The sequence below is a fragment of the Pipistrellus kuhlii genome, unplaced genomic scaffold, assembly GCF_014108245.1.
Source record: "Pipistrellus kuhlii isolate mPipKuh1 unplaced genomic scaffold, mPipKuh1.p scaffold_m20_p_8, whole genome shotgun sequence".
Lineage (NCBI taxonomy): Eukaryota > Metazoa > Chordata > Mammalia > Chiroptera > Vespertilionidae > Pipistrellus > Pipistrellus kuhlii.
Window position 1 is genome coordinate 27048231 of NW_023425584.1, and position 27836 is coordinate 27076066.

At 57.0% G+C, this 27836-nt stretch overlaps 2 protein-coding genes and 1 long non-coding RNA gene across 5 annotated transcripts; 1 reads left to right on the forward strand and 2 right to left on the reverse strand.

The window, feature by feature from the left end:
- Positions 1-3146: 3146 nt before the first annotated feature.
- Positions 3147-6696, reverse strand: EGR1 (early growth response 1). Its single transcript, XM_036424115.2, has 2 exons — positions 6116-6696; positions 3147-5394 (listed from the first exon to the last, which is right to left on the reverse strand). Exons 1-2 carry the CDS (start codon positions 6423-6425, stop codon positions 4055-4057), a joined length of 1650 nt encoding a protein of 549 aa, XP_036280008.1. The 5' UTR covers positions 6426-6696; the 3' UTR covers positions 3147-4054.
- Positions 6697-7677: 981 nt separating this feature from the next.
- LOC123651797 lies at positions 7678-23270 on the forward strand. The gene is made up of 3 exons (XR_006740729.1): positions 7678-7689; positions 11494-11496; positions 23107-23270. It is a non-coding gene; the product is annotated as an uncharacterized LOC123651797 (long non-coding RNA).
- REEP2 (receptor accessory protein 2) lies at positions 21156-27787 on the reverse strand. Of its 3 annotated transcripts, none has more exons than XM_036424122.2 (8): positions 27465-27787; positions 25687-25759; positions 25332-25408; positions 23453-23573; positions 23163-23276; positions 22661-22802; positions 22439-22569; positions 21156-22343 (listed from the first exon to the last, which is right to left on the reverse strand). In XM_036424122.2, exons 1-8 carry the CDS (start codon positions 27494-27496, stop codon positions 22275-22277), a joined length of 759 nt encoding a protein of 252 aa, XP_036280015.1. In that variant the 5' UTR covers positions 27497-27787; the 3' UTR covers positions 21156-22274. The 3 variants fall into 3 exon arrangements, with proteins under 3 accessions (XP_036280015.1, XP_036280014.1, XP_036280016.1); XM_036424121.2 differs by having other exon boundaries at positions 22661-22808; positions 27465-27771; XM_036424123.2 differs by lacking the exon at positions 25687-25759 and having other exon boundaries at positions 22661-22808; positions 27465-27770.
- Between the last annotated feature and the right edge of the window lie 49 nt (positions 27788-27836).

Consider the following 27836-nt stretch of genomic DNA (forward strand, 5'->3'; position numbering starts at 1 on the left):
CCCTACCCTCTCACCTCTCCCGCTTTACTCCTCTCTATCCTTCTCCACATTCCCGAAGCCCTAGACAGTGTCCCCAGGTATCCATCAGCTGCTCAACATTACCTGGGTCCCTCCCCGTTAGGATGATAGCATCTATCAGCACTGCCCTATGCCCTATGGTTTCAGATGTCCCTCACAGGGAGCAGGGGTTAAAATGGACACTTTCCTTTTATTTTATCCTCTAGGACTATAAAACGAGGGAATTTTTGAGTCTTGGCCTATGTTAAGCAGGCCAAGGAATTTGAGTTTGGACTGTCGGAACCTAAAGATACCCTGCTGACAGGACTTATAAAAAGTAGCCAGCAGCCTTGGCAGAATTGCTCACCAAGCCATCTGCATCAGAATCACCTGGGGTGCTTGCTACGGAGGCCAGCTCCAGGACCCCATCCCAGACCTCAAGATTCAGATAATCTGGGAATCTGATTCGGATGCACAGGAATAGCATACGAAACCCTCTGCTTTAAAGGGACAGCTTCTCTTTGCTCTTTCTCTCATATCTTATTCTTGCCATGTTTTGTTTCTTGGGAGTATGTGGGAGAAATTCTTAAGAATCTGTAACAGGCATAGACTTGTGTTCCTGGGCTTAGAGTGAGATGGGGAGAGGTGGGTGGGGCTGGGAAGAGGTGTGCCAATGCAAATATTGTCCCATCGGTACCTGGTGATTTTGCCTGGAGGCACACAAGGATATGCCCTTTGCTAGAAAATATGGCTGGGTTCCCCGGCTCCAGGCTGAGGAGTCCGGTATCATGGGAAAAGGCAGAGATCAATGGTGTTGTTCAGGAAGGCTGGAATGTAAGAAAAAGAATTGGGCCAGTTCCAGGCAATTGCTGGAATTCCCCTGGCCCCAGGAGAAGGTGTCCATGGGTAACCTGGGAGAGACCCTCAGGGAGAAGAGGGGGGAGGCAGGTGAGACCTTGACTTCATTCAAGGATTGAGAACTGTACCAGGTAGGGAGGGCGATTGTTCATTGTCCTTAATTTGGGGGGTCAGAAGTTGGGAGGAGGGGGCCCAAGGCTTCGGAACTCCAGGACACCAAATCCATTGCACCCATCTGAGTAATAGATGGTGGTGTCTGATCAATTCACAGAAGATTTAAGATTGGAAGTAATGCTTCCATTCAGTGATCCTTCCATCACTTTCCCCGCCAAAAACTCAACCAATACCCTTCCCACCTCACACACAAAGCAAGTCATTCGGGTTGACTCCTACTTATCCTTCCCAACTCCATTTCCCCACCTTTCCTAAGCCCCGGGGCGGGTTGGGTGTCCTTCTCTGTGCTCCCAGAGAGCCCCATAATTGCCCGTGTTACATAACATAACACCACGTTGTAATTTTTGGCTTACCTTTCTGTTTCCCCAACTGACAGTCCGCATTGTTGTTGTGGCCAGCTCAAGGCCTCTCAGAATATAAGATGCTCATGAGCCCACAAGGATTGCTATAGTCACAAGTGTGAAACCTCATGGGCTGGGACCAGAGGAACCTAGCTTCTCAGGCCTCCTACAAAACAGTACAGACTTGGTCTGGATGGGAACCTTAAACACCAGGCCAGCCTCCTGCCCACTCTGTCTCATGCCCCCGGAAGCTGCCAAGGATGGCAGCTCCAGCTGGCAAGTAATGAGATTTCTTCCTGGAAGGATTCTTGGCTTGAGAACTGGCCCTCGCCTCCTCTAAGTTTCTTCAACACCCTCAGGTTTCTGGGGACGTGGAGGATGGGAGGGAGAGTCTGAGTCAGCTCCAGCTTTTACTATTTCCCAGAGCCCTGTGACCACCCCTTAACTCCTGCCAAGTGCATATGGGCAAGAGTTCCCAAGGACATAGATTTTCCCAACCCTTGGTAGAGATGGGGAGCGGGGTTGGCTAAACATTTGGAGCCAGGAGAATAGTTCTGCCTCTGACCACGTGTTCCACCCCTACCTCTGGCCTTCTTTAGCTTTAACTAACCAGGATAAAGCAGCAGCCCACCACATTGAGAAGGAACAGGCCCAGAATCAAGAAGACAAGACCCTGCCCTGCTGGGTGGTTCAGTGGTTGAGTACTGATTTATGAACCAGAGGTCAAGGTTTGATTCATAGTTAGGGCACATGTCCTAGTTGTGGGCTTATCCCCAGTAGGCGGTGTATAGGAGGCAGTCGATCAATGATTCTCCCTCATCATTGATGTTTCTCTCTCCCTATCCCTTCCTCTCTGAAAACAATTAAAAAATACATTAAAAATAAATTTAAAGCCCTAACCGGTTTGGCTCAGTGGATAGAATGTCGACCTGCGAACTGAAAGGTCCCAGGTTCGATTCTGGTCAAGGGCATATACCTTGGTTGTGGGCACATTCCCAGTAGGGGGTGTGCAGGAGGCAACTGATCAATGTTTCTCTCATGGATGCTTCTCTCTCTTCCTCTCCCTTCTTCTCTGTAAAAAAATCAATAAAATATATACTGAAGAGTAAAAAAAAGACCCACACACCTAGCCCTTATAAGGAATTCATTCCAATCCTGGCTGGTTTGGCTCAATTGGTTGGAGCATTGTCCTGTGCACTAGGTCACAGGATCCACTCCTGATTAAGGCACATACCTGGGTTGTGGGTTCGGTCCCGTCACAGCACATACGGGAGGCAACCAATCACCGTAACTCTCTCATATTGACATCTCTCTCCTTCTTCCCTTTCTAAAATCAATTTTTAAAAAAGAACTCATCCCAATGACACACAGTGGGCATGACGACTCTGGTGGGAATATCCTTGTCTCTGTAAAAACACCTCAAAACCTTCAACAGGGAGACTGCAGAGCCCACCCCCAGCCCAGGAAAGATACGCGCAACCACAGCTATTTTATTTTCCTTTTAATTATTCTGAAGGATATACACCACATATCCCATGAGCAATAAAGCGCATTCAATGTGTTTATAAGCCAAACAGTCACTTTGTTTAAGCAAACACAAGTACATAGTAAAAATAAAACCACAAAATAATGAACTGCATGTTCATAACATACAAAAATCGCCGCCTACTCAGTAGGTAACTACAACATTCCAACTCCTGAATATATTTATAAATTTACATTTTCAGTTAAAAAAATAGACTTTTGAGAGTTCAGATTTCTAGATTTTTTCCCCCCTTACATTCTGGAGAACCGAAGCTCAGCTCAGCCCTCTTCCTTGTTTTGCTTCCAAAGCTTTCCCCCAATCATCACTCCCTGCCCCCCTTAAGGCTAGAGGTGAGCGCGTCCCTTAAACTGGCACAGGTCAAACTGTCAGCAAGGCGTATCACACAAAAGGCACCAAGACGTGAAACTTTTAAACCGAAGGGACGAAGAAAACCACTTTCAAAAAAAAAAGAAAAACCAAACCATATTTTGCCACATGTGAGAGTACAGTCAGGCAATATTTACAAAAAGGTTAACGGAACATCACTCTGACACATGCTCTGATTAATACCAAGGACTGCTGTTTCAAAAAAAGCTTCAAACTTAATCATCACAGCATCATCACAAAATAAAGGATCACCATTGTTGGTTTGCTTGGTTTTTCTCCCCCCCCACCCCCCAAGTGAGGCCCAGCTCCAAATAATACAATAGAATATGCAAATTATCTTCACATCAAGAGTACCCCAAGAAAAACAAAATCCATAGCACAGACACTGTACAAGGGTACAGGGCTGGGCTCTGAGGGGCCCGAACCCCATTTTGCCAACTTGATTTTCTAGCATTGGAGGGACGGGGGGTCAGGCCTATGGCGGAGATGATACTGAAATGATATATCCAAAATCCATGCAAATCAAGTTCTTTGGATAGAGGTGAAGAACTTGGACATGGCTGTTTTCAGGCAGCTGAAGTCAAAGGGAGTTGATGAGGAAGGGGGTGAGGGCAGAAAGGATTGTTGGCCAACAGAATTTCCACGCTGACCCCAGGGGGTCAAGTTAGAGAAGGATTGGCTCTGAGAACCTCCATCTGACGTATCTCCTACTCCTGTCCTTTAAGTCTCTTGTGTTTCTTTTCCTCCCTTTTCCCTTTTTTTCCCTTTTCCTTTAGCAAATTTCAATTGTCCTGGGAGAAAAGGTGGTTGTCATGTCCGAAAGCCCTGTGGAGGTGCTGAAGGAGTTGGTGACTGCCGAGGACGGGAAGCTGCTGACTTGGGCCGCGAAAGCAGGGGGGACAGAGGAGTACGTGGTGGCCACGGAGGGCGAGGGGAAACCGCTGTGCACAGGGGAGGGGTAGGTGGAAGAGCCAGGGGAGGAGTAGGAGGTGGGCACGGGGGATGGGTAGGAGGTGGTGGCCGGGGACGGGTAAGAGGTAGTGACCGGGGAGGTATAGGAGGTAGCCGCCGGTGATGAATAGGAAGAGAGGGAGGGGGTGGCCGAGGAGGCCACCCCTTTGTCTGCTTTCTTGTCCTTCTGCCGCAGGTGGATCTTGGTATGCCTCTTGCGCTCATCGCTCCTGGCGAACTTTCTCCCACAGATGTCACAGGCGAAGGGCTTCTCGCCTGTGTGGGTGCGGATGTGCGTGGTGAGGTGGTCGCTGCGGCTGAAGTTGCGCATGCAGATGCGGCACTGGAAGGGCTTCTGGCCGGTGTGGATGCGAATGTGGCGGGTGAGCTCATCGGAGCGGGAGAAGCGGCGGTCGCAGGACTCCACCGGACAGGCGTAGGGGCGCTCGTGGGGGGGCGTCTTGCTGGGCCGGTTGGGGTACTTGCGCATGCGGCTGGGTTTGATGAGCTGGGACTGGTAAGAGGTGTTGAGGGCCTTGAGGTCCTGAGAGCCCGACTGGGTGGCAAAGGCCTTGATGGTGGAGAGGGGAGTGAGGGAAGGCTGCTGAGGACGGCCCTCCAGGCCCTGGAAGGGCTTCTGGTCTGGGGTGCCCAGGCCCAGGTCCCCCTGCTGTTGTGGAAACAGATAGTCTGGAATCATGGGGACCTGGAAGCTGCCCTTGGCGGCAGGGTAGGCAGGCGGCGGCGGGTACTGGAGCGCAGTGCCTGCCGGGCCTGGAAAGGCCTGGCCTTGAGGCTCAGGGAAGATGTCAGTGTTCGGTCCTGTGGGGTAGGTGGGTGCGGCCGAGTAAATGGGGCTGCTGTCGTTGGACTGCACCGCGCAGCTCAGGGGTGGGCTCTGGGAGGCCGAGGAGGAGGAGGAGGAGGAAGAGGCTGCCGGAGATGGTGCCGAGGAGGAGGTGGCCGGTGGGTTGCTCATGCTCACGAGGCCGCTAACCAGGCTGAAGAGGGGCTCGGGCCACAAGGTGTTGCCACTGTTGGGTGCAGGCTCCAGGGAGAAGCGGCCCGTGTAGGTGATGGGGGGCAGCCGGGTGGTGTGGCTGGAATAACTTGTCTCCACCAGAACCTTCTCGTTATTCAGGGACATGTCAGGAAAAGACTCTGGCAGGAGAAAAAAGAGGAGGAGGCTTGGTTACTGGAGAGCAATCACTGGAGGACTAGGAGGAGGAGGAGGAGGAGGAGGAGGAGCCAGGCTGTCAGGCAAGAGGTCGGGCCGGCAAAATCATTGACTGCCCAGCTGGTTAATAATTGATAACAGCAGACTGCAATGTTCCTGGACACGCTCCAGAGGCAGAACCCAATCCAACAACAGCTGACGCAAATACGGAGAATCCCCCTCCGCTGCAGCGCCCGGCACTCCGCAGCGGCGGCGGCTGCGCGGCGCAGGGATTCCCGCCAGCTCCCCGCTCAGTCCCGCTATGCGCACCCCCTACCCCGGGGAGCCGGGCATCCCCGGCCGCGGATCACAGCCCTTCCCTGGGGACGGGCGGCAGGCAAGGCAAGCTTTTCGGGAAGGGGGAGGGCCTCGCAGTCCCGCTTATCAAAACAAGCCCTCCCTCCCCCCCACCGCCACCCACCCACGCAGCCTCAGAGCTCTCCTTCCAAAACAAGAGCTCGCTCCCCTGCGCGCCGCCGGGGATGAGGAGGGTGGGGGCGGGGGTGGATGTCCCCAGGCATCCCTCCCTAACACAGGACCCCGCGATGCAAGGACTAGGAGGGAAACCCCACTTGCACCCTTGAGATCCTGCAAAGGCTGTGGGGGAGGACTGGGCGCGAGGATGGGGGCGAAGGGGCTAAATCTTCGGAGTAGGCCACCGCTTACCTGGGGTCAAGTGCTCGTAGGGCTGGTCGCCCGCCTCTCCTTGCGGGTTGAAAGCGCTGCTGCTGTTGCTGCTGCTGCTGCTGCTGCCCCCGCCGCCTCCGCCGCTGCTGCTGCTGCTGCCGCCGCTGTTGCCACCGCTGCCCTCGGGCGCCCCGGCGGCTCCGAGGAACTGGGGAGCCCCGTTGCTCAGCATCATCATCTCCTCCAGCTTTGGGTAGTTGTCCATGGCGGGCGAGTGGGGAAAGGAGCCGAACGGGTCCGAGATCTGCAGCGGGGACATCAGCTGCATCTCGGCCTTGGCTGCGGCCATCCCAGTCGGGCGGGCGGGCTGGAGCGCGGCTGCTGGGGCGGACGGGGCAGCGCGGGGCTGGAGAGGCGGGGGGCACACTCCCGGCAACCTGGCCGGGTCACATGCGGGGCTCGGGGCACAGTGTGGGGAGCGCGGGCGGAGTCCCCGGGCTTGCCCTCGCCGCCGGCCGGGGTGTGCGCGGCGTGGCTGCGGGGCCGGTCCTGGCGGCGGAAGCGGGCGGCGGCGGTCGCTGGCGGCGGCGGCTCCCCTAGTTGTGCGCGCTGGGATCTCTCGCGGCTCCCCGGATCCGCCTCTATTTGAAGGGTCTGGCGCCGCGCGGGCCAGCCCCCGTCGTGACGTACATGGCCATATATGGGAAGCAGGAAGCCCTAATATGGAAAGGCTGCCGGGAGGACCCGGAGTGACGTGAAGCCCCCGGTCCCAGGCCCCGGTGGGCATCGCCACCCCGCGCCCCAGGCCCTCCGCCCGCTCTGGGCACCCAGGAGCCCGCACCTCGCGGCAGCCCGAGGCCCCAGCCGCAGCCGGGCGCTCGCGGAGCCCAGCGGCCCTGGGATCCCGGCGCTGCCCCCGCCCCGTCCCTCCGCCCCCCGCCGCCCCCCCTCCCTCCTCCCGGCGCCGGAAGCGGCCGGCCCATATCGGGCCGCTCCAAATAAGGCGCTGACCAAATAAGGGCTGTTCCGGCGGGGGATCCTTCCTGCGCCTTATATGGCGTTTCCGGCCTCCGCCGGCTGCTCCGGGCTCCCCCCTCCCCCCTGGTTCCCCGCCGGGAGCCCGGGCGCGCGCGAGAGCGGGGGACGCCCGGGCGCGGAGCCTCGGCTCCGGAGGCTCCCCGGCGGGACCGGGCTGGGGAAGCCCGGCCGGGGCGGGGGCGAGGCGAGCCGGGCCGGCGTCCTCCCCCGTCACCCAGCGCCCGCCCGCCCCTGGGACCGTGGGAGCGGAGCGGGAGCGAAGGGGAGGAGCGGCGGGCCGCCGGGTCGGAGGCCTCCCTCCCGGGAGGGGCGGGGCCTTGACCCCCGGCCGCCACCTGCCTCGTGGGGCCTGTCCAGGTCCTCGCGGGGGAGTGAGGCTGGGAAATAACAGCTTAGATGGCTCCTGGGTTCCTTTGCGTTGTAATGGGCATCCTGCTTCTCGGACCTTTTCCAGTGGGATGTTGGAGCTTGGGGATCCCTCTTGGCCACCCAGAGCTGAAAGGTGTCCTCCGGGAAAGAGGCCACCTTTGGGTGACCGGATGAGGGGATATCTGATTGCCCTAGGGGAGACCTGAGTCCTTTCCCCCCTCCCCCCAGGCACTGTGATCCTTGTGGTGGTGGGAGGCTTTCCCATCTTTATCCAGAATGGGTGGAGGTGGGGTGGACAGGCGGGAGTCTGAAAAGGGGGCTTCCCTGCGGGCAGCCTGGGGACCCCGGGCTGGGACGTGGAAAGGACGTGCTCAGCGGTTTGGTGCTGCCCCCTGGAGGTCCCTCTCCGGCTCGGCTCCGGAGCCCCCGGCCGAGCGGGCTCTTCCGCCGTCTTCCCGCCCCCCCTCCGGGCTCCGCGCCGGCGCCGCGCCAGGCCGGGGGCGCGGGAGCCGCAGTGAGCGCGCACTGAGCAGGCGCCGCAGCCGGGCTCCCCCCGCGGCCCCCGGGGAGCCGCCGCCGCCGAGGCGACCGGGCTCCGCGCGGGCGACGCTCCCCTCCCCGCGATGGAGAGGGTGCGGGGGCGGAACCGTTACCGCAGGCCTCCGGGGAGTGGACGCGAGCAGGGAAGCCCTTCCCTGTCCGGTCCGCACACCCCAAAGACAACAGGGATCCCGGGGGCGGAAGACCAGCTCTAGCTCTGAATCCAGGGGAAGAAGGGTTGTTGTTTTTCCTGAATTTAAAAAGAAAGCAGCCTGGCCGACGTGGCTCAGCGGTTGAGTGTGGACCTATGAACCAGGTTCGATGCGGGTCAGGCCACATGCCTGGATTGCAAACCCGATCCCCAGTGCAGGGGACAGCCGATCGATGATTCTGTTTCATCATTGATGTTTCTATCTCTCCCTCTCCCTTCCTCTCTGAAGTCAATAAAAATGCATTTGAAAAAATGAAAATAAAGCAGATGTGTCTGTGGAAGGAGGGCGCTGATGACACCTGGAGGGAAGTGGGCAGGTCAAGGTCTCTAGGAACCAAAGAGCCGCAGAAAGGCGGGGTCAAGGGATTTGAATGGGGGGTGGGTGTGTGTGTGTGACTCTCTTGGGCTTCATCCCTCTGTAACCGTCCCACCCCCACCACACACACACACACACACACACACACACACACATTTTTTTAAATAAAAATCTTTTTAAAAAAAATATATTTTATTGATTTTTCACAGAGAGGAAGAGAGAGGGATAGAGAGCTAGAAACATCGATGAGAGAGAATCATCGATCAGCTGCCTCTTGCACACCCCCTACTGGGGATGTGCCCGCAACCAAGGTACATGCCCTTGACCGGAATCGAACCTGGGGCCTTTCAGGCCGACGCTCTATCCACTGAGCCAAACCGATCCCGGCAAAATTAAAATCTTTTTAAAAATATACTTTTATTGATTTCAGAGAGGAAGTGGGAGGGAGAAACATCAGTGATGAGAGAATCATTGATCGGCTGCCTCCTGCAGTACTAGGGATCAAGCCCACCACCTGTGTGTGTGCCTTCACTGGAACCAAACCCAGGACCTTTCAGCCCGCAGGCCTACGCTCCATCTACTGAGCCAAACCAGCGAGGCCTATAAAAGTCTTCTTAAGGAACCCTGCAGTGAACCAGGATTCCCTTGTCTCTCTGCTCTAGGTCTGAGCTCCTCATCCCAGTGCCTAGGGCTGGGTAGGGGACCCACTCCCACCAACTACCCACGGAGTTGTCCATTTAGGGGCCGGAGTGATGAGCCTGTCTGGGGCCTCCTGCAGGCCAGGAAGGCCCCGCTAAGCAGGGTCACATGGTTCTGTGTCTGAATGCCTGTTTTGCCACTCCCTGGTGAGGTACCTAACCCGGGCTCTTTGTATCTTGCTTCCTTCAGCTGTAAAATAGGGCTAATGTTCATGATTTCCACATAACGGGTTATCGTGAAGACTGAAACTTAAATGGACTGCCATCTTTGAAGTCCCAAAGCACGGGGCCTGCCTTACAGTTGGCATTTAATAAACAGTGGCTATTGTTGTTCTCAGGGGCTTCTGACCCACAGGGTCACCCACAGCCCACCCACACACCCTTGGCCTCTGAGCAAGCCCCAGTGACCTTTTCTGACCAGTGGCACAGAGAGGGAGAAACATTTCAATTCTAACACAGGGGGCATTGTCCCGCAGAGCTGATCTGAATCCTTCTCGCTGCAGTAGAACATCATTTCCTAGAGCAGAATTTGAAACTGTGACTGTGCAGAAGACTCACCCCTGGAGCCCTGAAAAAGAAAGGTTTTACCCTAGACCAATGGTCGGCAAACTGCGGCTCACGAGCCGAGGTTTGCCGCTCTGTTGACTAATGAGTTTGCCAACCACTGCCCTAGACCAACTGAATCATAATCTTCCTGAGCTTGTGAGTGCCAGAACTGAGCAAGCACCTCATCGTAGTATCCCCGCGCTGTCCCCCAAAAGGCAGGGCAAACCAGTTCCCCTGTGATTCTAATGTGCAAGCTGACCTAAAGCACTCTTAAGGTCCTTGCTGAAGCTGAGCCATGGAAATCCTTGTAGTATACATCTTCTGTTTTGGGTGCCCATCATCAATGCTCCTTTCTTTTCATAACTACTCCGCAGCCAGTGCCTTTCTTTGGGGAACCACCCCAATCCATGTGTGTGTGTGTGGGGAAGATGACCCCATCCTGCATCTGGAAGTGTGAACGTCGCCCACGCCTGGCCATCCACCTAGGCACGCTCTAGTCGAGGCGCATTCCATCTTCCTAGTTATGAAGATTGAATCTGGACAGGCACATGGCTCAAACCAGGCCCATGAGCATCACTTCTGGGACTCTCAAAACAGGAATTCTCTTCCCCTGAAGGCACTCAGCCAATGGAATGTGAGCCTGGAGGCCATCTTGCCATCAGGCTGGAGAGCCTACCCAGGAAACCAGTGCAGAGGAAGTCAGAGAGAAAACATCTACAGAGAGCGATTCTCCGGATAAAGTCTGGGGGTTTTAGTTATGCAGGCGAAATTCCTCTTTTATTTAATAAAATAAAACAGGCACATTTCTGTTTCTGACAACCTAGGAGGTTCTGATTAATACACTCATTATCCACAACAAAAATCTTTTCTGAGGACTAACTGTGGGCAGGACTTGGGCTAAGGCCTACGGCATAGGCCCTTGTCTCTAAGGAACTTACCGTTGGGTAGAAGAAGTCTGGGTTCTAAGTTACATAAGAATTAAGAATAGGTGCCCTAGCTGGTGTGCTCGGTGGATAGAGCGACAGCCCACACAGCAAAGGGTCAATTCCTGGTCAAGGGAACACACATACCTGGTTTGCAGGTTCAATATCTGGCCTGGTTGGGAGGTGTGCCGGAGACAACCAATCAATGTGTCTCTTTCACATTGATGTTCCTCTTTCTCTCTTCCTCCCACTCTCTCTAAAAATAAATGGGAAAATAATATCCTTAGCTAAAGACTGACAAAATAAGCAAACAAAACAAAAAAAGAATTAAGAATAAGAAGCAAACCCTGGCTGAGCAGCTCAGTTGGTTAGAGAGTTGACCTGATAGACCAAGATTTCAGGTTCCATCTCTGGTCAGGGCACATACAAGAATCAATTAATGAATGCATAAATAAGTGGAACAACCGATTGATCTCTAAAATCAATCAGTCAATAAAAAAGTAGAAAGCAGCCGAAACCGGTTTGGCTCAGTGGTAGAGCGTCGGTCTGCGAACTGAAAGGTCCCAGGTTCGATTCCGGTCAAGGGCATGTACATTGGTTGCGGGCACATCCCCCGTAGGGGGTGTGCAAGAGGCAGCTGGTCGATGTTTCTCCCTCATTGATGTTTCTAGCTCTCTATCCCTCTCTCATCCTCTCTGTAAAAAATCAATAAAATATATATTAAAAAAAAAAAAAAAAAAAAAAAAGTAGAAAGCAGCCTCATTAGCTGCCAAAAGTCAGTTACACCAAAGGACATAGGGGACAAAGGGAAGAAAAGGCTTCAGGGGACAGAATAGGGCAGGGATGATGAGATTTTGGAGGAGAAAGAACATGAGAAGGACCACACTTTGTGGTTAGGAAGGGAGAGGCAGTTTCAGGCCAGGGGTGGGGGTGGGGTGGCCAGGAGAGTCCGTATGCTGCCTGTCTAGGAAAAATGGGCTGAAATAGAGAAGGTTCCTGTTGGGAAGTAGTAGGAGGTAAACTGAATAAAACATTTATTTTTTTAAAAAGTCTATTGGCCACTGCTTGTATCAGATGCAGTGCTAAGTCTTGGAGATTCCGCAGTGGAGAAGGCAGAGGTAGTTTTGCCCTCCGGGAAACCACGATTCAGTGGGATAGGTGGAATTAAACAGCTACATAAATATAAAGGATAGTTTCAGGTTATGATAAGTGCAACATGCCAGAGAGGGGACGGACGTCATCTCAGAGGAGGTGACATTTACATAGACGTAAAGGATGAGCAGAAACCAACTCTGCACAGAGGAGTGTGATGGGGAGAGCATTCCTGGCAATGCGGACAGCGTGTGAAGGCCTCAGGGGGCGGGGGGAGGGAGGTCTGGCCATGATCCCTCTGGAGCTTCAGGCTAAGGTGCAGGCAGTGAGGATGTTTAGGGTTCAGCTGTTCCCCTCCACTCTCATCTCCTCTGTTCTGTCCTCTCCAGCTCAAACGCAGGAGAAGGTGGCCTTCTCACCCCTGCCCGGCCTCTGTGGTGTGTCCTCGTACAAGGCAGCCCTTCCCAGGGACAGGGAGAGGAGCTGGCTCAGAGCTCCCACAGGCAGCCCAGCCCCAAGCCTGCTCTGTGTGGGGACAGCCGGCGGGAGGGAAGGCTGAGAGCCGGTGTCCTGGGTGGGGTCGTGCTGCTGGTCTGCCTTCTCAGCAGCAGGGCAGGCGTGGGGCATCTGAGTTAACCCCACACTCCTCTCAGCTGTCTTTTGGCCAGTGGCACACTTCTGTTTGCTGTGACTTCAAGGGGCGGAGACGTGCTAAAAAGAATTGTCCCCTTCCAAGGAGCCAAATCTCAGCGTGGGCTTAGGAGCACCCAACTTGTGGCCAACAACTGGCCTGGGGCCTCAAGGCAACCAGCTTGGAGGCACCCTGGTCTGTGCACCGTGCAGCCTCACGTCCTGTTTAGGGGTGAGTCTGGGGCTCTCAGGCCGTGGCCACCAGGTGACTGGGGCCAGGAGCCCTGGGAGGGGGGAGAGGCCCTCAGAGGGTCTGCAGGTCTGAGCTGCTGTCTGTGCCCAGACTTTCCTTGCAGATGGGAGGGGGAGGAGGAGGCAGAGGTGAGGGGAGAACTGAGCTTGTCCATGGCGGCAGGGGCTCCAGGAGAAAGCCAGAGGGAACCGTCATGTCTCAGACACCCAGCCCAGAGCGGAGCAAGCTGCCGCTTTCGGAGAAAAACAAGCCCCTTTTTCCATTGCCGCTTCCTTCTCCCCAACCCCGGGCTACGTCAGCACCCACATGCGCTGCTCAGCCTGTGGTTTGCCGCGGCGGTGGCCGGCCCCGGGACTCAGGAAGTGACTCTCTTTTTGGTTCTGTCTAGGGTGCCCGTCACACTTTCCGACGGCTGACGGGCCCTGACGGAAACACGGAGGGCCTGGTCTTCAGGGGCTGGGGCAGCTCTGCTCGCCCCCCAGGTCTAGAGGGGTGAGAAGAAGCCTGGAGAGACCAGGCAGAGGGTGGCACAGAGGTGCGCTGAGAAGGCGGGGAGAAATAGAGGCACAGAGAAAGGCAGGGGAGACGAGAGAGAGAGAGAATCACCCAGAGTGTTGGAGTGTGAAGCCGTCTCTTCTACTCTGCGACGGAGGACGGGGTGCCCGAGGGGAGCCTGAGTCCGAGCATAGCTGCAGAAGGCAAGTTCTGAGAGGGACCCATGCAGAGGAACGCAGACGGGGTCTCCTGGGCTCTGAAGAGGGGGCTCTCTGCACGCTCCAGACGGGGTCCAGAGGCTGGAGGGAGGGGACCAGGGAGGACTGGGCCCAGACAGGGTGGGGTCTGCCTGAGAGAGTTGGGGTCTGGGCTGCTGTCCTCAGAGTCTGTTGAGGGGTCATGTGCCAGACAGAGTTAGGCTGGGCCTGAGATGGAAGACATGGACATAATAACTTGGGGAGGCGGCACAAGGGTCTGTTAAGGGGATAGGGAGTGGGTGGAGGTAGGTGGACGATTAGGTAATGCTCTCTGGGTCCTCTCTGTCCCAGAATCCCCTGCGGATGCAGTAAACAATGACTGTCCTTGGCCATTAGCCCCTCTGCTCTATGCTGGGGGGCCTGTCTCCCAGGCCAGGGCTGGCAGGACCGTGGGCTTAGAGGACAATCCAGGGTGCGGTGAGTTCTCTGCTCCCCCCGCCCCCAGCCGAGTGCATGGCAACGCTGACTGCAGACATCGCTGGAAGCTCGTTGGGCAGGCAGCGGGAGGGGAGTGTTACATAAGAACCACTGATGTGCAGGAAGTGTGGAGCAGCCTTTAGATGAGAAAGGCAGTGTTTCCATCCAGCCCAGAAAGGCAGGAATAGCAACCACGGTTATTTCTGGCCCCTCACCACTGCCCGGAGCCGGGGCTGCTCAGCTTGTGGCAGGGGAGCGTGGATGCTGCAGATCTGGTGTGAGGGGGCAGGCAGCCCGGGGTTACCCGACTCTGGCACTGCCCTCACCCCCACCCTCACCTCCAAACACGGAACGCAGCAGCGAGTGGTGGGTAGTGCTTGTTTCCTCGGTTTTCCTGGATCTCCAGGTGCATTCTCTAACTCACCCGCACCCCCAGGCACTCTTACGGGGTGAGAGTCTCTGTGCTAAACCCTCGGCGGGCATTTGTCCTCACCATGCATTCTCGCCCCCATTTCACTGATGTGGAAACACGTTCCGAGAAGGCAGGTGACTTGCTCGAGGTCAGAGAGCCAGGCAAAGGGGGAGCCGGGATTCTAGTCCAGACAGTCTGTCTCCAGGACCCTGGAGCTGAACCTCCCTCATACCAAACCCTCTGGGGTCCCAGCATGAGTCAGACAAAGCTGTCCCCCTACAGGGGTTCCTGAGTCAAATGGAATAGGTGAGACAGACTTGTGAACAGATCATTTCAAGTCACTCACCCAACAATTATTTATCAGACATTCGCTCTGCTCTAGGCAGTTCACAGCCTAGCGGGGAGACAGATGAGTAAATAAGCAAGTACAGGAGTGTGATCCGTGCTCTCACGGGGGAAGCTCAGTGGGAGCTGTTAACCCGGCTCCCACCCACTGAAGTGGTTCCCAGGCAGTCAGAAAGCCACGTGCGGCTTTAAAATACCGGCAGGAGACTGGGTGGGGAGGGCTGGTGGTGAGACCAGCCAGGAAACCATGCCCATGCGATGGTCCAGGAGAGACGGCAGGATTGGATGCATCCTCGCCAGTTACCACAGACGCCCTCCAGGGGCCTCCCAGCAAGAAAAAGCTGGTGCCCAAATTGGCTGACAGGCAGCTGGGCCCCAAGTGCACCCATTTCCATGTACAGCGGCAGTCGGATCGTCGGAGAGGCTGGATGGAAGCGTGTCTTTTTGTTTTCCTCCTCCTATCACCCCCATGTGGAAGCCGGGTTAGGGAGCATCAGAGTGAGGGACTGGAGAGGAAGCGGGCCGGAAGCCGGAGGAAGAGCTTCCATCCAGCTGTCCACTGAGGAGTGGTGCAGCGAGGGAGGGAGGGTCCGCCCTCTCCCGGAGATCCCCCAAGGGGCTTGGTTTTGCTCTGGGCTGAGGCAGCGCTTCTCTTCCTATCAGCAGGCGAAGGGAGGGCGTCCTTGGGACTCACAGGACGCAGGTTCCCTCTGGCTCAGCCGCAGGGAGAGCCATGAGGCAGGGTGACTGTGTCTTAAAGCCAACACTGGACTCAGTGTATCTTTAAAGAAATTCTGTGGTAAAACATACGTAGCCTATTTTAACCATTTTACGTGTACAATCCAGTGGCATTAAGCACATCCACAGTGTTACACAACCATCCCAAATGTCCTTTTCCAGAATTTCTTTTCATCATCCCCAAACAAAAGCTCTGTACCCACACAACACGGATTCCCCATCCTGCTCCCTCCCCACAGCCCCTGGAGTCATACTGGTGCTTTTTCAACGGGCTTATTTTAATGAGCACAACGGGCTCATGGTTCAGCCATGTTACAGCGTGTGGTAGAACTTCCCTTCTTCCTGAGGCTAAATGATATTCCATGGTGTGGAGATAGCGCGTTGTGTTTATCCACGCATCTGCCGGCGGACAGGTAGGTTTTTCCCACCTATCGGCATCTGTGAATGTGAGTGGGAAAGTGTCTGTGGATTCTGTTTTCGTTCACCCTCCGTCTCAGCTATCACAAGAGGGATTCAAGTTAGACCTAAGAAGGACTTCCTGGTTTCCTGCGACCAGTGACCAAAGCAGCAGGAGCTCTGCCTTTGGATGGTTTTGAAAACCCAGGTTTCCTTTGCCTCCTCTCACCCACCCCTAGACAGGGAGGATGCATGGAGGGGCTGCACGGAAGCAGGAAAGAAGCCTTCTAGGGGTCATCCTGGGGTCACGGCTCGGTGTGGTTTATTTGTAGGAGGTGGGTGGGCGGGGTTTCTAGTCTTCTCTTGGATATGTTTTGCCATCACTCCCTGCCCCAAACCCAACTTCCTCCTTTCCCTGGCAACATCCAGGCTGGCTCCCTTTTTCTCTCCCAGGCTAAATTGGGAGTGTGAAGCTGCTCTTCCTCCCAATTTAGCTTTCGAATTAAAGTGAGAACTGAATGTGGCTGGAAAGCTGATTCCCATCTGTGTGTGTGAGAGAGAGAAAAGGAGAGCAAGTGAGCCTGAGCACAACGGGGCGACCAGAGGGAGGGGCTGATCTGGGCAGCACCCCCAGGGGCAGGCAAACACCTCAGCACTGGGATGCTGAGGTTTGAAGGCTGGTGTTTCCCCAGGACCGCTGCAGGGGCGCCCTTCAGACATTCCACAGAAATGTGCCGAGTGCGTACTGGACGCTAGGCCCCTTACTGGATGCTGGGGAAATTGTGGGAAGCCGGTAGATCCATCGCCTGCTACATGGCTTTCAGGGTGATGGGGAAACAAACAGGGTGATGTGGGCTGTCAGGGAGGAAGAGCAGATGCTGCATAGGCCCGGAAGGAGTGGGGTTGGGGAGCCCCATCTCAGCTGGGACTTGAGGTGCACACAGGCGTTGGTCAAGGTGAAACAGGAGAACAAGCGTGCTTGGGCAGAAGGCACTGCACAGGCAAAGATTGGAGAAGGCCAGGCTTTGCAAAGGGCGCTGGCACTGGTGCTGGGTGAGTTGGGCTCAGGAGGGCTCAGAAGTATCCTCCTCCTCCTCCTCTTCCTCCTCCTCCTCCTCTCCCCTTCCCTTCCTCCAGGGAAAACAAAACCAGGTGAGAGTGACCTAGGCCAGAGAGGACTGGGAGCACTCAGTCCCTTCTGCTCTGGCTCTAAATAGTTTAGGTGGGGGCGGGGAAGTTGCAGGTCTCCTTTTGACTCACTCGGAAAGCTGGACCTCACAGGCCCAGCGTGGACCTAGAACAGTGGAAATGGGATCGATCTCAATCGCATCTCGGGAGGCACAGGTTTCAAGAAGGGTCTCTGCTTGGTTTAGCTTACCCCTGGGGGCTAGCTGAGTCAGTGTCTGGGGATCTTTCCTCTTCTTACTTGGTAAGAGTGAATCATGATTCTGGCTGAGATGGGAACAGGTTGAAATCTTGGCAAAGAAAGACCTTCTGTTGGCAGAGGCAGGGAGGAGCTCTCTGGGGGCCATCCATCTCTCTGTCAGCTCTCGAGTTCCCCAGTGACAGGCATAGCTGAGGGATCCTGGTGTAAAACTGGCCATCAATATTTCAGGCAGCATTATTTATTCATCACTCATCTGGCCGGGACAAAAGGAGAGGTAATTCATTAGGGATGCAGGGCTGGTGGGGTCAGTTTGGGAAAGAGGTCAGGCAAGGCAGATCACTGAGGATCCTCAGCCTGGGCTCCTGCAAAAATACCTTGGGATTCAAGGATCTAGAGATTAAGGTCTTTGTCTTCTTTTTCAATCCATGACACTCCCGGCGAACATAAATGAAGGGGGCCTGGCCAGCGTGCTTAGAGGTTGAGCCTCGGTCTATGAACCAGGAGATCAGGGTTCAATTCCCGGTCAGGGCACGTGCCCAGGTTGTGGGCTTGATCCCCAGTGGGGCATGCAGGAGGCAGCTGATCTCTCTCATCATTGATGTTCTGTCTCTCTCTTCCTCTCTGAAATCAATTAAAAATTGATTTTTTTTAAAAATATATATTTTTATTGATTTTTTACAGAGACAAAGGGAGAGAGATAGAGTTAGAAACATCGATGAGAGAGAATCATCAATCAGCTGCCTCTTGCACGCCCCCTACTGGGGATGTGCCCGCAACCAAGATACATGCCCTTGACCAGAATTGAACCTGGGACTTTTCAGTCTGCATGTCGATGCTCTATCCACTGAGCCAAACCAGTTTCGGCTTAAAAATCGATTTTTAAAAAAGAAAATAAAGGGACAGAGGATGGGGAAACCTGCGGCAGGCCTGGGACTGCCACTGTGGCCGTCAGGGAGATCATATCCGTGGAATCCTGCAGCTAGATGAGCTTCCTTTCCTCTGGGCCCAATCTGTCCCTCCCAGGTTCCCTAACTCTCCCCACCTGACCCTGAAACCAGCTCCAGCAGCCTCTCGAGATGCCATTTCAGAAGCCCAGGTTGGGTCCCTTGTGCTGCAGGGCCCTTCCAGGGTCAGTCTTGCAATCTCCCTGCTCTCCGGAGGTGCCTGATTCTCACCCAAAGGGAACACCTGCCCTCTAGTCTGACCTCCTGTGGGGAGTAGGACCAGATGTGCACACAGGCTGAGCTTGTGAAGCGATTGCTTGAGAATCCATGGCTGACCTGTCCACCGGCAAGATGCTTTATTCATGAACCTCCAGCTCCAGGGAGTGAGGCATGAGGCTCCCTGCTCACCTATTTTAAGCAGATGGGCTGCAGGGAAGACTGTCTCCAGCAGAAGCCAGGGAAACCCATATTGGGAGGGAGCTGCGCCACCTAGTGGTACTTTTCCTTCTTGCAGGCATCCCTGCCAAGCATCACTGCCTCCAGCCTAGATAAAAGAACAAACTCTCAGGCAAAACCCAAATGGCTCTGACTCAAGATTGCCCTCTTCTCCCAGGCAGGCCTGATGCAGAGAGGAAAGAACTGGGGAATTCAGGAGGAAGATGGTCATGTACTGGTTGAAACTTAAGGCAGCAGAGAAGCCAGCGGTGAATTTTGGCCTGGAAACTCTCTCCATGGTATCCTGGATGCCACAGTTATGGGCACCATGGCCCAGAATCCCTGCCTCCTCTGCTTCTTCTGCCTTCCCTCTTTCATCCGGGCTGGGCAAGGCTGGGCTCAGCTCTGCTGATCAAGGAAAGCTGGCACAGGGGGGAGCTGCTGGCTTTGCTCTGACGTCACAGCCTGGAATCCCATTTTAAGCAGCTTTTCCAGGTGGGGCAAACAGAAGAAAGGGAGGGGGAGCTGGCTGAGGAAGCTTCAGGCCCAAGGCCATTCCAGCCAGAACCGAGGCCTGGAGGGCTGCCCCTGTCCCCAAGGTGGCGTGGCTGTGGGACACAGGGCCAGACCTCAGCACCCACATCAAAACGAAGGATCCCCTTGCCGAAACCGGTTTGGCTCAGTGGTAGAGCGTCAGTCTGCAGACTGAAGGGTCCCGGGTTTGATTCCGGTCAGGGGCATGTACCTTGGTTGCGGGCACATCTCTGGTGGGGGGTGTGCAGGAGGCAACTGGTCGATGTTTCTCTCTCATTGACGTTTCTAGCTCTCTATCTCTCTCCCTTCCTCTCTGTAAAAAATCAATAAAATATATTAAAACAAAACAAACAAACAAACAAAAAAACCCGAAGGATCCCTCAATGCCCACTGGGACCCAGGCAGTGACTGGGCCCTTTCCACATAGCTCTAGTCTGACACCTCGGGGTGACTTCTCTGACCCACTCTCCTGGCCTAGAGGGACCTACTGGGGGACAGGGCGGGTGGCCCCAGGGCTCACCAGCCTCCTGCCGGGAGACTTCCCACGCGTTTTCTGTCACCCTCCATCTCTCTTCTCCTCCCCTGCACTACAGTGGCCAGGCCTTGGGCCAAGTTCTAGGAGAATGACTGTTTCCATGGCAACGGACCAATGAGCTTGGCAATCTGAGCGGGTTTCTGTTGACACAGGGAAACCCAGATGTGCACGGAGAGCCTGGCAATGCTGAGTCTGGCAGAGACCTCTTTAGCTACCGGTCACTGTGGGTGCAAGTGTGTACCTGTGTGTGTGTGTGTAGCTGTGTGTGTGTGCGTGTACCTGTGTGTGTGTACCTGTATGTGTGTGTGTACCTGCATGTGTGTGTGTACCTGTGTGTGTGTACCTGTGTGTATGTACCTGTGTGTGTGTGTGTACCTGTGTGTGTGTGTACCTGTGTATGTGTGTGTGTGTGTGTGTGTGTAATGCAGCAAATAGGATTTAGGTCAGAGAGGGCCTACCCTGTTTTCCTGGCCTTGTGGTTGCTGCTAGCATGAGACTTTAACATCTTACTCTCTGGAGATCTTTCTAGAACAAGGGAGTCTCTCCCCTGAACTCTGCCCTAACACTTCCTCTCCTGATGTAGAAAGGGGCCCGTTTGCTCAGAGGCCAGTGGTGAAAGGAATGACCTTGCGATGGCTTCTCACACCGCACCTCCACCGCAGCCTCAGTCTGGCCCTGCTTGGCCAGCGTGGCTCAAGTGCGGCTGGAGGCCGTACCCGGTGATGCCAGGGAGGGAGAGAAAAGCCTGGTGTAGGGGCACTTCGCCAATCTTGGAGCAGCCAGAGGCTGGGGCTAGGTCCCCACACTCCCCACCCCAGACCATGCTCTGCTTCCTCCATTTCCCTTCCATGAAGCTGAGCCGTTCTCTGCTCCTCCCTCCTTTCCTCCCTCTCCATTCTTTTCCTTTATCTTCTGATGCTGCTTCTGCTCCTCTGCCATATTTTCCATTCTCCCGAGTCCTGCCTTCCAGGGTCTCATCTCAGCCAATTGTGTCCCTCGGCCCCTGGATCTTCTTCCCACGGGCTTGGACCCATGCCCTGCAGTCTCCCCCTGTCCTCCAACCCAGCCCAGCAGCTCAGGGCTCCCTCCCTCCCTTCCTTCTGGGCCACATGGGCTGCTTCTTTGGCTCCCGACCTTGGGTGCCTGTCTCCTTGTCTGTTCCCAGGTCAGACATGGGCCTTGGGACTGGTTCCTATCTCCACCTCTTTCTCCAACCCACCTGTCTCCTCCTTCAGAGTCTCACAGCCCCCTCCCAATGTTTTCCAGCCTTTGTGGGCACTGTGGCCATCCAGCCCTCCAGCCCTGCAGGGGAGGCCTTATCGGGGTTCACACCTGGCACTTTTCACGAGGTGCCAGAGGGTCCATTTGGGGAGGGTCTCAGGGCAGAAGGTCCTAGAGGGTTGAGGCCCCTATCTCTTCTTAAATCCTGATGCCTCCTGGTCCCAAAACTGTTTCCCCAGAACTCTGTCTCCCACTCCCTCGCACAGCCAGGTCCTGAGTCTCACTTCAGGTCCCCCCCACCCCGGGACTGGGTGGGGCGAGAACAAGCACAGAGGCTGACATGAACGAAGTGCCAGAGTTCGGTTTATTGGCTCGTCCGGTGCCAGAGGTCCAGCGAGCATCCACTCTCCTCTGAATTGGGAGCCCCTTGGCTCCTGGATGTTCCTTCTTCGCACGGTCCTCCTGGCTCCGACGGAAACTGCGGCGGAGGCTGGGCTCGGACAGGGTCTGCTCACAGGGGGCCTAGTCTGCTGGGCACAGGAAGAGGAGTCTGGGAGGAAGGAGGACGGGCCTCTGGGTGTGGAGAAAAGGAGCTGGCTCCCCAGGGGCCTCCACTCTGGGCCCCGACGCGTAGAGGAGCCCAGCCGCGGGGCAGGAAAGGGAAGAGGCAAAAAAAGAACTGAGGGCAGAGAAGGAGACGAGCCACTCCTCACAGCCCCATTACCTCACGGGCTGTCATCCTCTGAGGCTCAGAGACTAGGAAGGAGGCTGAGGGTGGGAGGAGGTCACTGCTGGAGGGACAGTCCTTTACCTCAAACACATACACACACACACACACACACACACACACGCACGCACGCACGCACGCACGCACACACACGCTCATACGCACACCCCTGGAGCCCCACCTCTTTCTAGTGGGGACGTGTAGCCCACAGCTCATCCAATGCCCCAGCTCCAGCTCCCGCATGGCCATCCTGGTCACTTCAGCACACGCTGAGGCCCTGTCCTCCCTTCAGGGCTATGGCCTGGAGCCCCTGCCCAGGTTCCCCGAAGCTCCCCCACCCTCTCCCTCCCCAGGTGCCTCCAGGCCCGGCTCTGATCCATCTGGGTATGACCGCCCCCGGCCCAGGGAGAGCAGCAGGCGCACGGTAGGACCTCTGAGAAGCCGGTGGCCATGGCTTTAGCAAGGCACTGGGTGGGCGCAGAGAGCGGGACGGGGACAACGGCAGTTCAGGTTCCAAGGAGCCCCCGCCTCCTTGGGTGGCTCAGTCCTCAGCTCCAGGCCCAGCCTCGACCTTCAAACCCCACCCCCCTCGACAGGGCCTCCCTCCTCTTTTCCAAGCCCTTCCAGAAAAGGGGCCTCTGGGCCGGCACCAGAAACAGCCATCTGCGGGCCCCGGGCCTGAGACACAGGGGCTCCGGGCACAGTGCGGAGCCGGGCTCGCGCCTGAGGGGCCGGGACCTCAAGCCGAGTCACCGCCTCCACAGGTCTTCTTCTTGGGCCGGGCCTTCACCGTCTTGGAAGCCAGTGGCTGCGGGAGGGAGGGAGGGAGGGGAGGGAGGGGTCAGGGGACGCTCAGCCTGCAGACACAACCCCTCCCCCTCTCCCCAACTTCTTGGCTCTCACCTCGCTTTTGGGCACTTTCTTGACGGGTTTGAGCCTCTTAGGGGCCTTGTCTCCCACATCCTCCTCGGAGGTTTCTGTCCGGGCATCGGCCTGGTTCGCGCCAGGCCTTAAACTCGGGGCGGGGTCATCTCCTGGTTGTGGGAAGGACAGGAGGGCAGGGGTCCGGGGGTCTCTCCCACCCGGCCGCCTCCTCGCCCCCGCGCCTGGCTGCCCAGCCTGTACCTGGGTCCTCAATGGTGTCCAGGAGGCCGCCGGGGCCGGGGCGGAGCTGGCCGGCGGGCCCGTGCAGGGGCAGCGAGTCCTCGTCCCGGATCAGGGTCAGGTCCTGCATGCTGAAGCTTCGGAGCTTCTCTGACAGCACCCCCTGGCCCTAGGGTCGCCACCACGCACCGGGAGCACCGGAGGAGGGGCGGGGTGGAGAGCGTGGTCACCCAGCGGCCCCGGGGAGGCCCCCGGGCGCAGTGCCTTCCCGGCCCGGACCTCATCCAGCCCTCAGGAGGCACCGCAGGCTGGGGCCATCCTTCTCCTTCGCACGGATGAGGGAACTGTGGCTCGGGGAGTGGAGGTCCCTCAGCTGGCCTGTGGTGGAGCTAGGATTGGCACCCCGGCTGCACTAGCCCCAAACCCTCACAGCCCTGAGGACAGGGTGGAAGCAGGATCGAATCGAGGGGGGGACGAGGTGAACGGGTGGGGTCCCAGGAGCTTGGTTCTGCCCCCGTCTCACCTTGGCAGCGGCTGTGACCGCGGCATTGGCGGCCAGGTTCAGGCCCCTCTTGCCCACCCTCATCATGGTCTCATAGCTCTTGTCTCGGGCCTGGGTGATGTACTCGTCGATCTCCTGAGGGGTCATAGCGGGGAGCAAGGAGGAGGTGAGGGCTGGCCCCCGTGGCCAGGCCCTGCCTGGGGCAGAAGGCCGGGCCTGCCAGGCCACCTCGGGCCCTGGGAGGGCCGGGCATGGACGTGGCTGCGGGCGCTGGGCTGCCGTGGCCTGGGGCGGGCGGGCTGGGAGCAGACCTTCTCCTTGTTGGACAGCGTCGGGTGCACGAACTTGCGGTAGAGCACGCTGGAGCCCTTGGTGTAAGGCGACAGCAGCCATATCACAAAGGCGATCTTGAGCTCAAAGTAGAAGGGGAACCTGTTGTGGGACAGAGGCAAACCCGGGGCAGGGCGTCAGGAGGCGCGCTGATGGCCTGTGCGACTCTGGCGAGCCTCCCACCACGTGTGGCTCAGGCGACCGGCCACTTCAAATCCCTGGGAGTGACTGATGGGGAGGCTCAGCCACGACCCCACTGGGAAGGTGAGGAGTGAGCCCAGTGGGAGGCCCCTCGGCAGTGGCTCCCTTGCCCTCTTCTCTCTGGGGAGTCCCCAACCTGAAAGAAGACCCCCTACTCCTCTGTTCTGGGTCAACACCAGGGTGCTCCCTAACCTTCTAGGTCTACTGTGCCCTCACCCATGTCTTCTCTGCCCTTTCCCCCATGAAGACAGGGCTTCGCCCTAGCCAGTTTGGCTCAGTGGATAGAGCGTTGGCCTGTGAACTGGTCCCGGGTTCGATTCTGGTCAAGGGCACATGCCCAGGTTATGGGCTTGATCCCCAGTGGGGGACGTGCAGGGGGCAGCCTATTAATGATTCTAATCATTGATGTTTCTCTCTCTCTTTCTTCCTCTCTGAAATCAATAATAATAAACATATAATATAAATATAGACTAGGGCTTCTCCAGCTGTGTTCTGGGCACTATCCCTTGCTGCCAAGACATGCCCCTTGCTTTTACGGACTATTCTCCTTCCCCATGGTTCCCTCTCTCAGATCACAAACTCCTTCAGGCATGTCTCCTACATCCTCACAGAGCAGCCATCAAAGCTCTCTCCTTTGCCTGTGCTAGTCAAGAGGCATCTATACTCCCTGCCCTCAATTTTCAGCCCACTTTCCTCCCTGTGCTAAAATTATTTTTTCTCAAAGGCCATAGGCCCTGGTACAGCAGGTCTTGAAATAACTCCTCATTCAATGCCATTTTGTTATAATGAGCCGCTGTAGAACTTAATTCTTATTAATATATCAATTAGCCTGTGGTAAAATTGGTTTCATTATATGTCGCTTCGCTTAAAGTTGCAGAACCTGCCCTAGTCTGTTTGGCTCAGTGGATAGAGCATCGGCCTATGGACTGAAGGGTCCTGGGTTCGATTCCAGTTAAGGGCACATGCCCGGGTTGTAGGCTCTATCCCCAGTAGGGGGTGTGCAGGAGGCAGCCGATCAATGATTCTCTCTCATCATTGATGTTTCTATCTCTCTCTCTCTCCCTTCCTCTCTGAAATCAATAAAAATATATTTTTAAAAAGGTTGCAGAACCTGACAATCATGTTAAGTGAGGAATAACTGTAACTGATAAATGCAATGATCTTTTGTCCTCTCCCTCTCCCTAAAACTCCCTTCTCTTGACTTCTCGTGTACTGTGTGTGTGCTGTTGGTCTTCTCTTCCAAACGCATCTGCCCATTTAATGAACACTTTTGAGCTCCTGCTGTGAATATAGAGATGATGGAGACGTGCCCTCCCTGTCCTCATCGTGTTGATACATAGACCAGTAGTGCCTGAAAAATGTCTTGGAAGTACAATCACCCAATGTGTGGAGGACTGAAACATTCACCAATGGAGAAGCAGAGGCTAGAGAGCTGTGACCTGCCAGACGTCACAGGAAGCCTGGCAGCAACAGCTTTCCTGAATTGCGTTGTGGTGCTTTGGCTGCCACAAAACAAATATGTTTGTCCTTATTCTGCTGATCAAGACAGGCCTGGATGGGGTCGAGGGCAGGGGGAGGGGGACATCCAGAACCGCACAGAACTGTGGCCTCATGGCCGGCTGGGCAGAGAGAGCCCAGGGAGGGGTCGCTGGGCCTCACCAGGAGAGCACGATGTCGGTGAGTGTCTCGGCCGTGGTGAAGAAGGCAAAGACGATCCAGTACATCATCCACTTCACCTGAGGGTACAGAGGGCAGCGTCGGCTGGGGCCTGAGGGGCCTCTGCCTGCCAACCACCCTGGGCGTTCTGCGGGGAAGGGAACACTCAGGACGTCAATTATGCCTGCGGGTCACACCTGGGCCGGGGGAAGGAACACACAGGAATCTCCTTTGAACCAGGGCCTCACTGGTGCCGACAGCATTGGTACGGTCACCCCATTTATAACATGACCCACTGCCCTCCCCTATCTCTGCCATGCGGGTTGGGCGGGTGGGAGTTGAAGGGCCACACACTCACATATTCCTTCACGTTTTTTGTCTTCACGGCTTTGTAGGAAGAGTAGGCTGGGTACAGCGTGCCGAAGACGAGCCTAGGGAGGCAGGCATGGTTACGGGGCCCCTCGGCCAAGAGCGGCGGCCGCTCCCTCCCAGCTCTGCACCAGCCCCTGGGTGGGTGATGGGAACTGGATGGATGAGCTCAAGACTCAGGTCACACACATGCATGGAAGTCCTAGCCAGCCACGGCGCTGTCCCTGCCCTGCTCTATTGTCCAGTTTCTCTCCAGACCCCGAGGTATGGAAAGGCCCAGAAGCCAGAGGGCCCAATGTGGTCAGTCTCTTCAGCCAGGATCCTTTGCTTATGCACACACCCATATGGGAGTGGGTGTCCGGCTACTGCCACCAGGGTGTCTTCCTTCCCCAACACCATGTTCGTTCATACCCATCTGCCCTGTCTCAGAGCCATGCTGGGTATGGCGAGGTCGGCAAGGGTTCCCGATACTCTAACAGGGCACTCAACCTGGCAGCCGGTAGCACCACTGAGGCCCCGGGGAGCAGAGGGCACGGGCAGGAAGCCCTGGGAGGGGCAAAGAGGTTTATTCTTGGGGCCAGTCTCAGGGGAGGACCCGGCCCCGTGGAGTGGACCTGGTGGTGATCCCAGTGGAGACCACACACGGGCCTCAGGGGAGGGGATCCGAGGGCTGTGCCCGCAGGGAGCTCATCCCGACAGGAGAGCAGCAGCCACTCCGAAGGCCACATGGACTCCCTCTGGGTGGGGTGGGAAAGAGAGGAAGGAAGGGGATTCCGGTCTGGAGGAAGCCAGGACACAAACACACGCCACACCGAATGGGAAGAAGGCAGCAGGGAGGGGACTCGGGCTGTCAGTCCCGTGGAAGCGGAGGGCCAGGGTCCTGAGGCTCCTGAGGCGCCCTGCCAGCCCGCCCAGCCCTGCTGCTGCTGCCTGCTCCCACATGGACCCAGTGAGAGGCAGGGGACGTCCAACCTGGCCTGTAGAGAGGGGGTGGGGTGGGATCCTCAAGGACAAAACCTGGGCTGTGGGAGCAGGTTCCTCCGGAGCCGGGATGTGGAATGGAGGCCACTAACGCCCCGTTCCATGGCCTTCACAATCCCAGGCTGAGCACATACGTCCTCTCTGGGTTACCCCCACATATCGTCCCCCCAAACGTCTCTGCTTCCCCACGCCCAGACAGGACCCCCGGAGGCCCTTCAGAGAATGTGCCCTCACCCCCACCCCTGACAGTCAGTGGGAGAGGAGGGGAAGCCAGCCCTTTGGGGAGGCCAAGGATGCTGCCATGGCCCTAAAGTAAGGCATAACGAGGCCGGCCTTGCTCCTCACGCTTCCATTAGCTGCCCCCAGGGAGATGCGGGCCCAGATCGGAGCAGCTCCTCAGACATCTCTGTTAGGTGGGGGAAGGGACATGCCCGCCTCCCCCATAAATCAATCCATGCTGCTCAGCCTTAGGATGAGGGAGGGCGAGGGAGCAGGGAAATTCAAGATAAAAGGGGTAGAAGCCAGGCCTGCCAGGCTCCTCAGTATCTTCCTCCCCCCAGTCCTGGGTCCCACCCTCCATGTCTCTGGGACCACAAATAAGGACGAATGACTGTGCTGTGTGAAGCCCCGAGCGGTCCATCCGGGCTTCGATACCCCGCAGCCCCCACCCAGCCCCCGCCCAGCCCCCGCCCCAGCCCCAGCCCAGCCCCAGCCCCAGCCCCAGCCCCAGCCCAGCCCCAGCCCCGGCCCGGCCCGGCCCCCTCGCCCGCCGCGCGCGGCACTCACACCACCAGGCGAGAGATGATCCAGGACACCATGGCGGGCGCGGGGCGCGGGGCGCGGACCCCGCCAGGGCCGAGGATGCAGCTGCTGAGGTCGAACGGTGACAGCAGGAGCCGCAGGAGGAGCCGCAGCAGCAGGAGCAGCAGGAGCAGCAGCAGCAGCAGCAGCCGCGGCGGCCGCGGAGCACCAGCCCCTGCGTTAAAGGGGAGGTCCCTGCCGCAGCGGCGGGCCGTGGGCGGTGGCGGTTCTTAAAGGGGAGGCCGCGCGCCCCCCGCACCTGCTGTCCCGGGCATGCGCCCTTGACCTCAGAGCCCGGCTCTCCCCTCCGCCGGCCTAGGTTCCAAGCCCGGGTGGAAGTCCTGGGAGGCCTCCGCG

Coding starts and splice junctions, on each gene's coding strand:
- EGR1 (XM_036424115.2), bottom strand. CDS start 6,425: ATGGCCGCAGCCAAGGCCGAGATGCAGCTGATGTCCCCGCTGCAGATC. Junction 5,395..6,115: donor CTACGAGCACTTGACCCCAG/GTAAGCGGTGGC, acceptor TTCTCCTGCCAG/AGTCTTTTCCTGACATGTCC.
- REEP2 (XM_036424121.2), bottom strand. CDS start 27,496: ATGGTGTCCTGGATCATCTCTCGCCTGGTGGT. Junction 23,277..23,452: donor CGCTGTCCAACAAGGAGAAG/GTCTGCTCCCAG, acceptor ATGACCCCTCAG/GAGATCGACGAGTACATCAC. Junction 22,344..22,438: donor AGAAAGTGCCCAAAAGCGAG/GTGAGAGCCAAG, acceptor TCCCTCCCGCAG/CCACTGGCTTCCAAGACGGT.